This window comes from Pristiophorus japonicus, chromosome 15 (genome assembly GCF_044704955.1).
Source record: "Pristiophorus japonicus isolate sPriJap1 chromosome 15, sPriJap1.hap1, whole genome shotgun sequence".
In the NCBI taxonomy this organism is placed as follows: Eukaryota; Metazoa; Chordata; class Chondrichthyes; family Pristiophoridae; genus Pristiophorus; species Pristiophorus japonicus.
In genome coordinates this window covers 181,466,759-181,477,453 of record NC_091991.1, presented here as the reverse complement: position 1 = coordinate 181,477,453, position 10,695 = coordinate 181,466,759, and the positions used below count along the sequence as shown (strand labels likewise).

The 10,695-nt window shown below is 48.4% G+C and overlaps 1 protein-coding gene and 1 long non-coding RNA gene across 5 annotated transcripts in view; one reads left to right on the top strand and one right to left on the bottom strand.

The window, feature by feature from the left end:
* The first annotated feature begins 324 nt into the window (after nucleotides 1–324).
* Nucleotides 325–10,695, top strand: part of ern2 (endoplasmic reticulum to nucleus signaling 2) — a 124,210-nt gene continuing 113,839 nt past the window's right edge. For all 3 annotated transcript variants that reach the window (XM_070901446.1, XM_070901447.1, XM_070901448.1), the window contains exon 1: nucleotides 325–429. In XM_070901446.1, coding sequence (XP_070757547.1) covers nucleotides 373–429 — 57 coding nt within the window. In that variant the 5' untranslated portion in view covers nucleotides 325–372. The remainder of the gene's footprint in view (nucleotides 430–10,695) is intronic.
* Nucleotides 6,852–10,695, bottom strand: part of LOC139281306 (uncharacterized) — a 31,069-nt gene continuing 27,225 nt past the window's right edge. Inside the window, exons 2-3 of one of the 2 annotated variants that reach the window (XR_011596860.1) lie at nucleotides 7,782–7,944; nucleotides 6,852–7,511 (exon numbers count right to left, since the gene is read on the bottom strand). This is a non-coding gene — a long non-coding RNA (uncharacterized lncRNA). The remainder of the gene's footprint in view (nucleotides 7,512–7,781; nucleotides 7,945–10,695) is intronic. The other variant, XR_011596861.1, reaches the window with a different exon arrangement.

Here is a 10,695-nt window from a genome sequence, read left to right as displayed (position 1 = left end):
CCCGATCAGGAAGCAACAAAGAACCAGCCTCTGCAACATTTACAGACACAACAGCTCCACGTGTCAGCGAGTCCTCACTTTCGCTTCGCAGGCCGCGCCTCTGATTGGGGGCAGCCACAGATACCCGCACACCAGCCAATCAGCTCGCAGCTCCCTTTCATTGGACGGCCGGCGAACGAGCTTGCAACGCACCAATCAGCTACCCGGACGTCCGGAGCGCCGCGATTCTCAACCAATCGGCGGAGCCCGCGGGGGCGGGAGGCGCGCACCGGATGTGTGCGGCTTGTCCGCTGAGGCGCGCGCGCGAGCGAGCCGTCCGTCAGGCCCGGGCGCCTCACAGCCTGGCCGCGCTGCTAACCGAGCCGCCAGGCCATGCCGGGGCCCCGCGGCCTCCTTCTGTGGGCAGCACTCCTGCTGGCAATCGGACAGGTGAGTGAGTGAGGGCCTGACAGGCCAGAAACATGGCCTCCATCACCTGTCTGTGAGGGGTAGTACACAGGGTCAGTGTCTGTGAGGGGTAGTACACAGGGTCAGTGTCTGTGAGGGGTAGTACACAGGGTCAGTGTCTGTGAGGGGTAGTATACAGGGTCAGTGTCTGTAGGGGTAGTACACAGGGTCAGTGTCTGTGAGGGGTAGTATACAGGGTCAGTGTCTGTAGGGGATTGTACACAGGGTCAGTGTCTGTAGGGGATTGTATACAGGGTCAGTGTGTGTGAGGGGTAGTACACAGGGTCAGTGTCTGTAGGGGTAGTACACAGGGTCAGTGTCTGTAGGGGATTGTATACAGGGTCAGTGTGTGTGAGGGGTAGTACACAGGGTCAGTGTCTGTAGGGGTAGTACACAGGGTCAGTGTCTGTGAGGGGTAGTACACAGGGTCAGTGTCTGTAGGGGATTGTATACAGGGTCAGTGTGTGTGAGGGGTAGTACACAGGGTCAGTGTCTGTAGGGGATTGTACACAGGTTCTGTGTCTGTAGGGGATTGTACACAGGGTCAGTGTCTGTGAGGGATTGTACACAGGGTCAGTGTCTGTAGGGGATTGTACACAGGGTCAGTGTCTGTAGGGGATTGTACACAGGGTCAGTGTCTGTGAGGGATTGCACACAGGGTCAGTGTCAGTAGGGGTTGTATACAGGTTCAGTGTCTGTAGGGGATTGTACACAGGGTCAGTGTCTGTGAGGGATTGTACACAGGGTCAGTGTCTGTAGGGGATTGTACACAGGTTCCGTGTCTGTAGGGGATTGTACACAGGGTCAGTGTCTGTAGGGGATTGTACACAGGGTCAGTGTCTGTAGGGGATTGTACACAGGGTCAGTGTCTGTAGGGGATTGTACACAGGGTCAGTGTCTGTGAGGGATTGCACACAGGGTCAGTGTCAGTAGGGGTTGTATACAGGGTCAGTGTCTGTAGGGGATTGTACACAGGGTCAGTGTCTGTGAGGGGTTGTACACAGGGTCAGTGTCTGTAGGGGATTGTACACAGGGTCAGTGTCTGTAGGGGATTGTACACAGGGTCAGTGTCTGTAGGGGATTGTATACAGGGTCAGTGTGTGTGAGGGGTAGTACACAGGGTCAGTGTCTGTAGGGGTAGTACACAGGGTCAGTGTCTGTAGGGGATTGTATACAGGGTCAGTGTGTGTGAGGGGTAGTACACAGGGTCAGTGTCTGTAGGGGTAGTACACAGGGTCAGTGTCTGTGAGGGGTAGTACACAGGGTCAGTGTCTGTAGGGGATTGTATACAGGGTCAGTGTGTGTGAGGGGTAGTACACAGGGTCAGTGTCTGTGAGGGGTAGTATACAGGGTCAGTGTCTGTGAGGGGTAGTACACAGGGTCAGTGTCTGTAGGGGATTTTATACAGGTTCAGTGTCTGTAGGGGATTGTACACAGGGTCAGTGTCTGTGAGGGATTGTACACAGGGTCAGTGTCTGTAGGGGATTGTACACAGGTTCCGTGTCTGTAGGGGATTGTACACAGGGTCAGTGTCTGTAGGGGATTGTACACAGGGTCAGTGTCTGTAGGGGATTGTACACAGGGTCAGTGTCTGTAGGGGATTGTACACAGGGTCAGTGTCTGTGAGGGATTGCACACAGGGTCAGTGTCAGTAGGGGTTGTATACAGGGTCAGTGTCTGTAGGGGATTGTATACAGGGTCACTGTCTGTCGGGGATTGTATACAGGGTCAGTGTCTGTAGGGGATTGTACACAGGGTCACTGTCTGTAGGGGATTGTACACAGGGTCAGTGTCTGCAGGGAATTGTATACAGGGTCAGTGTCTGTAGGGGATTGTATACAGGGTCAGTGTCTGTAGGGGATTGTATACAGGGTCAGTGTCTGTAGGGGATTGTATACAGGGTCAGTGTCTGTAGGGGATTGTCTACAGGGTCACTGTAGGGGATTGTATACAGGGTCAGTGTCTGTTGGGGATTGTATACAGGGTCAGTGTCTGTGAGGGGTTGTACACAGGGTCAGTGTCTGTAGGGGATTGTATACAGGGTCAGTGTCTGTAGGGGATTGTACATAGTGTCAGTGTCTGTAGTGGATTGTACACAGGGTCAGTGTCTGTAGGGGATTGTATACAGGGTCAGTGTCTGTAGGGGATTGTATACAGGGTCAGTGTCTGTAGGGGATTGTACACAGGATCAGTATCTGTAGGGGATTGTATACAGGGTCACTAGGGGTTGTATACAGGGTCACTCTCTGTAGAGGATTGTACACAGGGTCAGTGTCTGTAGGGGATTGTACACAGGGTCAGTGTCTGTAGGGGATTGTATACAGGGTCAGTGTCTGTAGGGATTGTATACAGGGTCAGTGTCTGTAGGGGATTGTATACAGGGTCAGTGTCTGTAGGGGATTGTATACAGGGTCACTGTCGGGGATTGTTTCCAGGGTCACTGTCTGTAGGGGATTGTATACAGGGTCACTGTCTGTAGGGGATTGTGTACACCGACACTGTAGCAGATTATATTGTAGGATGTTCGTTTTTCCACTTTATTTGATCCATAGACCTTAGGAATTACAGGAAGGACTCCACATAACGCAAAGTTTAGGCTTAAACCTAACTGTTAGGTTATTACACAAAAAACAACTCAAAATTACAGAACAAGACTTCTTCGAGATTGATCGAAGACATACAATCACCCATACAGCCAGTTTCTGCTATTGTCGATTGTTGGCTCGTGGAGTTAGGGAAGGTGTTGGGTCTCCGCTGCCTGCTTCGTGGTCGTTGTTCCTTGTGACTTGCTGTTTGGAAGTGTTTCTTCGACCGGTTCCCCTGAGCTGTTGCTTCTTCCTTCTTCCTGTTGTTTCCCTGAGCTGTTGTTTTCAGCTCTTGCATATGTCATCATCATCACTGTCATAGGCAGTCCCTCAGAATCGAGGAAGACTTGCTTCCACTCATGAAGTGAGTTCTTTAGTGGCTGAACAGTCCAATATGAGAGCCACAGACTCTGTCACAGGTGGGACAGATAGTCGTTGAGGATAAGGGAGGGTGGGACTGGTTTGCCGCACGCTCCTTCTGCTGCCTGCACTTGATTTCTGCATGCTCTCGGCGTTGAAACTCGAGGTGCTCAGCGCCTTCTCGGATGTACTTCCTCCACTTGGGCCAGGGTCTCCTAGGTGTCAGTGGGGATGTTGCACTTTATCAGGGAGACTTTAAGGGTGTCCTTGTAGCTTTTCCGCTGCGCACTTTTGGCTTGTTTGCCATGAAGGAGCTCCGAGTATAGTACTTGCTTTGGGAGTCTCGTGACTGGCATGCAGACTATGTGGCCTGCCCAGCGGAGCTGATCGAGTGTGGTCAGTGCTTCAATGCTAGGGATGTTAGTCTAAAGGAGGACACTGATGTTGGTGCGCCTGTCCTCCTAGGGGATTTGTATGATCTTGCGGAGACTTCGCTGGTGATATTTCTCCAGCAACTTGATGTGTCTACTGTACATGGTTTACTGTAAATGGATATACTGTATATATCCATTTGATGATACACATCTGCTGGGCTGCTTTCAGTTAATGCGTCTGGATGAGTCTCAATGGCTGTGATGATGGGTCTGGATCTGTTTGAATGGCCACAATCCACACACGGAATCGACAGGGCAAAAGATAACTCCTTATCTTTTGTGCCCCGTTATCCAAAAATGCACGCCTTGTGGGATCCTTTGTTGCCCTGGGCTTTCGCAGACTTGTAGTCTCCATAGGGAACTGTTTTTTCTCCTCTAGCAAATTAATCCATGGGCCCCTCTGCTTGATTGTATCAAAACCCTGTGTCTCGATGTTAATCGGGTCTCGCTCCTGCCCCCAGAAATCGCATTAATCAGTTATGAGTCACCACCTGCCTCGGGCTGGCGCCCTTTTTCCAGCCCAACAGTCCCAAAGGTTTTCTTTTAGTCCGTGGCCTCTTGCTGTGCCTCGATCTTGAAATGGTAAACCTTACAGTACACAGGGTCACTGTAGGGGATTATATACAGGGTCACTGTCTGTAAGGGATTATATACAGGGTCACTGTCTGTAGGGATTGTATACAGGGTCACTGTCTGTAGGGGATTGTATACAGGGTCAGTGTCTGTAGGGGATTGTATACAGGGTCAGTGTTTGTAGGGGATTGTATACAGGGTCACTGTCTGTAGGGGATTGTATACGGGAACTATGATCTAGACTTTCGACATATTTGCCCATTTACCATTCATTTAACCGCTGAGATTGAGTTTACCGCCCATATCTGATTATAAATGGCCCATTTATCGCCGGCGGAATTCTCGGCATATAATCACCGCCCGGAATGAGCTGATCCGCCCGCCCATATTTTTAAAATAAAATCTGACGTCATTGCTTGTGCACTACGCAGAAGACTGTTTATAATGGAAACTAACACCGAAATACCGCCCAGATTATTGCCGAGCGCTACTTTCGGCATTTCACCCATATACCGCCCAAATGATCGCTCGCCCAAAAAGACGCTCAAGAAAAGCTACACTCACCTAACCGTAACCCAGCAGTATGGACGCTATTTTGTAACTTGGAGGACTTTTAATAAAAGGTTGCTTCAAGTTGATGGGAGCATTGAAGTAATTTGCGAGTGATTTTAAGGTCGTTTTAAAATCTTGACAATTTAATCGCATTGTGGTGACTATTGTGTTTATATTGCATTTGTAGAGGACAATTTAATAATTTTGAAACCTATTAGGGCATTTATAGTAATGGGGCCTGTAATTTCTCAGCCAGTTTTGATGACTATTCACATGCTGCAGAATAGAGATGGGAGAAGATTTATTGAAGAGCATTATGTGCCCAATCAAAGAGGTGGCAGTCTGCTGAGGAGGAAGAGACATTATAACAACGCATTTACAGGGATAAGCGATCATATCTGGATTTGTCCGATAACACTTGTGTTAGGAGGCTGCGCTTCCGCAAGGAGGTCATCAGTGATATATGCCAGCAAATTAAGGGAGGTCTGCAGCCAACCAGCACCATCAGGACCGCACTGCCCGTTGAGGTTAAGGTTACGGCGGCACTTTCCTTCTCTGCTTCGGGCTCCTTTCGGGCCTCAGCTGGCGACATTTGCAGCATCTCTCAGCACGCCACACATTGCTGCATTCAACAGGTGACTTAAGCCCTTTACGCTCACAGGATGGACTTTATAAACTTCCCTATGACCAGGGAGGCACAGAGTGAGAGGGCTTTGGGGTTCTCGAGAATAGCAAACTTCCCCAAGGTGCAGGAAGCAATAGACTGTACGCACATCGTCCTGCGAGCACCTTTACAGGATGCAGAGGCGTTTCACAACCAAAAGAGATTCCACTCCCTGAATATGCTACTCATTGTCAACCACAAGCAAATAATCATGGCAGTCAATGTAAATTTTCCAGGGAGCATCCATGATGCGCACATCTTGCGTGAGAGCACTGCCTCTGACCTGTTTAAGAGTCAGCCACAAGGTCACGGTTGGATGCAGGGGGATAAAGGATATGGCCTTGCCAGCTGACTCATGACCCCCCTGCATAAGCCCCAGACAGAAGCCGAGAAGCACTACAACGAAAGCAATATAACCACGCAGTATCGTCGAAAAGACAATTGGAGTGCTTAAGTAGTGCTTCAGATGCCTGGACCACTCAGGAGGCGACCCACAATACCACCCTGAGCAGGTCGCTGAGTTCATTGTGGTGTGCTGCATGTTGCATGACTTAGCTATCAGGAAGGGACAAGAATTGCCAGATGGAACTGTCGGTCCACCTCAGGAAAGAGGGGAGGCGGAAGAGGAGCAGGAGGAGGACGAGGACCTCGGGGACGACAATCAGCCTGGTGTTGAACCCTTGCCCCGTGGTAGTTATGCAGCTAGAAGACTGTTGCGTCAGCAGCTCATAAATGACCGCTTTGAGTGAAGTTACGTTGGTGACAGTTATAGTTGCGATACGTTACGCTTCATCCTTGCCTGGCCTGGCCTCGCCATTGTTTGCAACCCTTGTATTGATGTTTTACCTTTCAGTTATTAGAAGACACTGCACAACAATGTTAAGTTAACTAAAAATATTTAATAATTACATTTATAAAAAAAACATTTTAAACAAACTACAGTGAAAAAAACATATGCATGAATATAAACACCCATCTCCCCACCCCAACAGACAATTTTTTTTTAATAACCAACAGTTTTTCAATAACAATTAAAATAAAGCAGGACACCCCACCCCAACAGTCAACAAATTTATAATAACAATAATAACCACAACAACCCCAACAGTGAACAATACAAAAACAAGAATAAAGTCGGACCAGCCCCCCCCCCCCCCACACCTGCGGTCATGCTTCCCTTTCCCTTTGCCTCTACCTCCCCTGGTCTGAACCCCCCCCCCACCCTGCCCTTCCCACTTACACGGCCCTCTCTACCCCCATTCACACCAAGCCGTCTTGCAGCAGGGCACCGCGAGCGCTGCTGTTGGGGGGCGGGCTGGTGACGGTGGCAGAGTCACATTCTCTGGTGAAGCCGGAGAAGACGTTTCCAAAGAAACATCTTCCGAGTCAGAAGCAACTGCTTCCTCCTGACTCGCATCTGTCGACATGGGTGGTGCGGCACCTTGGGGTGCAGTGCCGTATCCCAAGACTGCCGCATGGCATCGACGGAATCGGCCATTCTCCACATTATCGCAACCATCTGCGCCATGTCCTCCGAGGTACGCGCAGTCAGTGTGGCAATGTGACCGGTCAATCCACCTGGAGGAACTCTCGACCAATCTCGACGCTTGTCCTTGACAGTCACACCATGTCCAGGTTGACATTCACCTATCGTTGTGTAATCCTACCTCGCCGAACCATCCTCCGCGGAGTTGGCGTAGGCACTGGACCACTCTGGGTGCCCCCTGCTGCAAGAGGCTTGGACCCGCTACTTGATGAAGACTTGGCCACAGGAACATTAGAGCAGCACGCTTGAGGCTCATCATCCTCTCACTAGTCTCCTCCATGGTCAGCACGACCTGCACCAGAATTGGTGACGCTCTAGGGCTTCTACATTTCTGATTTGTTCCTGGGCAGCTAGAAAACATAATTGAGGTTAGTAGAAGAGAAGGGGAGGCCAGGGTGATGTAAAAATGCATACGCTGTGCAGGCATATGTACAAGGAGCAACACTACTGCAATAAATATCACCGACAGACGTCACATATAATTAACATCATGATAATACAGAGGCTGCATGGTATTACAATGAAATTTCATGATCCCATCATGAATTACACAACATTACATAATTCATATATTATACTGAAATGGCATTAAATTACTTTAAATCACCAATGGTTTATACATTACTCATGCGGCACAACAACGGGATCAGCACCACCACGGGTGGCCGAACGAATATGCACACCAAGTGCTAAGGCCCGTTCTTCCAGGTCTGTTAACTGGCAAAGTTCAGCAGGCCCTCCTCCTGTGCGTCTGCGCTCAGCTCTATTCTTGGATATCTTCCTCTGCAAAGGTGACAAGAGCATGGCATAAGCTAATTGCCTAGGTACTACTACAGATATTACTAGATACTATTAGACAACACACCAAACACACAGATAATATAATCCACAATTAGTCATCGCCCATGCTATTCATCGTTAACGTTATATGCTAATATGCTTTGTATGCAATTGATGCATGGTTATATCTACGGTCGGAGAATAAATTTAATAAGATCATGGTTAGGAACTAATGCATGACACCAAGATTATCAACTTAATTACAATCTGGCAGATTTATATTTTAATTAATGAGCCATTGTATCATTACAATTATAAATTGAATAATCTAATACTTACTCTTCCAGACCAACCAGATCGTTCCAGCGCTTGCGGCACTGGTTTAGCTCTCGGACATCGTGGGCCGCCAATGATATAACCCTGGCGATCTCCGGCCAGATTCTTTGGTATATACGGGCGGGGGTTCTCATGACCACCCCGGGTTAATTGGGCACACCGAATTTTCACCTCAGAGAATTTGCTTCATCAGAGAATCTTTTGGCTCTCCTCCTCCCTCCAACCTCCGCCAAATCATTCCCCTCTGCCACCTCACCAACATCACTCACTCCCGACTCCTCATAATCCATCTCCATTCTAGTATCAGGTTTTAAAATTTTCTCCCTGCTTGCCTCGACTATAATGCGTTCTCTCTCTCCCTCTCTTTCAGTCTTCTGAGCATGCGCAGATGATTCCTGAATCGCGGGAAAAGTTAATCACCTTAAAAAAAAAAATACGCATGCACAGAATGCCCGTTGCTATGGACGTCGGCCTTGCACGATGGAATACATCGCTATCGCCCATTTCACATTGCTATGGCTATCGCCCAAATTAAAAAAGCAAAGCTAGCGGTTTTAAAATGGGCGATATTGCAGCGATCCCGAAAAATAATACAAACACTAATGCCGGAAATATCGCCCATTTTTGCCGACGCTGTCTATAGGGGATTGTGTACAGGGTCAGTGTCTGTCGGGATTGTATACAGGGTCAGTGTCTGTAGGGATTGTATACAGGGTCACTGTCTGTAGGGATTGTATACAGGGTCACTGTCTGTAGGGGATTGTATACAGGGTCACTGTCTGTAGGGATTGTATACAGGGTCACTGTCTGTAGGGATTGTATACAGGGTCACTGTCTGTAGGGATTGTATACAGGGTCACTGTCTGTAGGGGATTGTATACAGGGTCACTGTCTGTAGGGATTGTATACAGGGTCACTGTCTGTAGGGGATTGTATACAGGGTCACTGTCTGTAGGGGATTGTATACAGGGTCACTGTCTGTAGGGATTGTATACAGGGTCACTGTCTGTAGGGGATTGTATAAGGGTCACTGTCTGTAGGGGATTGTATACAGCGTCACTGTCTGTAGGGGATTGTATACAGGGTCACTGTCTGTAGGGGATTGTATACAGCGTCACTGTCTGTAGGGGATTGTATACAGGGTCACTCTGTAGGAGATTGTATACAGGGTCACTCTGTAGGGGATTGTATACAGGGTCACTGTCTGTAGGGGATTGTATACAGGGTCACTCTGTAGGGGATTGTATACAGGGTCACTGTCTGTAGGGATTGTATACAGGGTCACTGTCTGTAGGGGATTGTATACAGCGTCACTGTCTGTAGGGGATTGTATACAGGGTCACTGTCTGTAGGGGATTGTATACAGGGTCACTCTGTAGGGGATTGTATACAGGGTCACTGTCTGTAGGGATTGTATACAGGGTCACTGTCTGTAGGGGATTGTATACAGGGTCACTGTCTGTAGGGGATTGTATACAGCGTCACTGTCTGTAGGGGATTGTATACAGGGTCACTCTAGGGGATTGTATACAGGGTCACTGTCTGTAGGGGATTGTATACAGGGTCACTCTGTAGGGGATTGTATACAGGGTCACTGTAGGGGATTGTATTCAGGGTCACTGTCTGTAGGGGATTGTATGGGAGGGGGATACCTGTCTCTAGATGTTTGTACACAAGGGTGCTGTCGGTAGGTAACTCCCCCCACCGGACCTGTTCGCGAGCAGTCTGGAGGTTAACACTTTATTCTTCCCCCTGCGCCTGGGGGTGATCCTGACAGATCAGCTGATCTCAGTGCGTGGAAGGATGGGCACAGCAAGGGTGTAGTGCAGCACAATACCCCATCGCAATAACAACACATTGTCTGTTAATGTGACGTGACTGGTGATGACTTTTCCCGTCTGCAATTGGTGGTTGTGAAAACAATTGCTATTTGTCTTTAAATTCGTTCAAGGTTTGGGGACCGTGTTGTAAGGAAGTTATTGAAAGCATGAGCAACAGTGCTCTGGCTGTCCCTAAAAATAGCAGATATTAAAAGGTTGATTCCAGCTACCCGTGTTAATAGTTACAAGTTTATGTTACAGATTGGATTTCAGCCTCTGGTAGCAGGGATGTGTTTAACTATCTGAAACTTGCTCGTCACTGTTTGTATAATCTGTTCAGTATAGTCACTGGTCTTGGGGAGAGTACCTTGAATGAAAGCACTTCATCCTCGCCTGTCCAGACAGAATGTTAATGATCTTTATTGTCACATGACTGCAGTAGGATATGCATGTATGATTAAAAAAACCTGAAAATATGACATTTAATCTTTTGTCTTTATAGTTAAGGATTGACCTGTTGCGAATTTTCAGCATTATCTGTTTCCATTCTACATGTACGCTATCAGTTGGTAGTGGCAAGCCAGTACTGAACAACTAG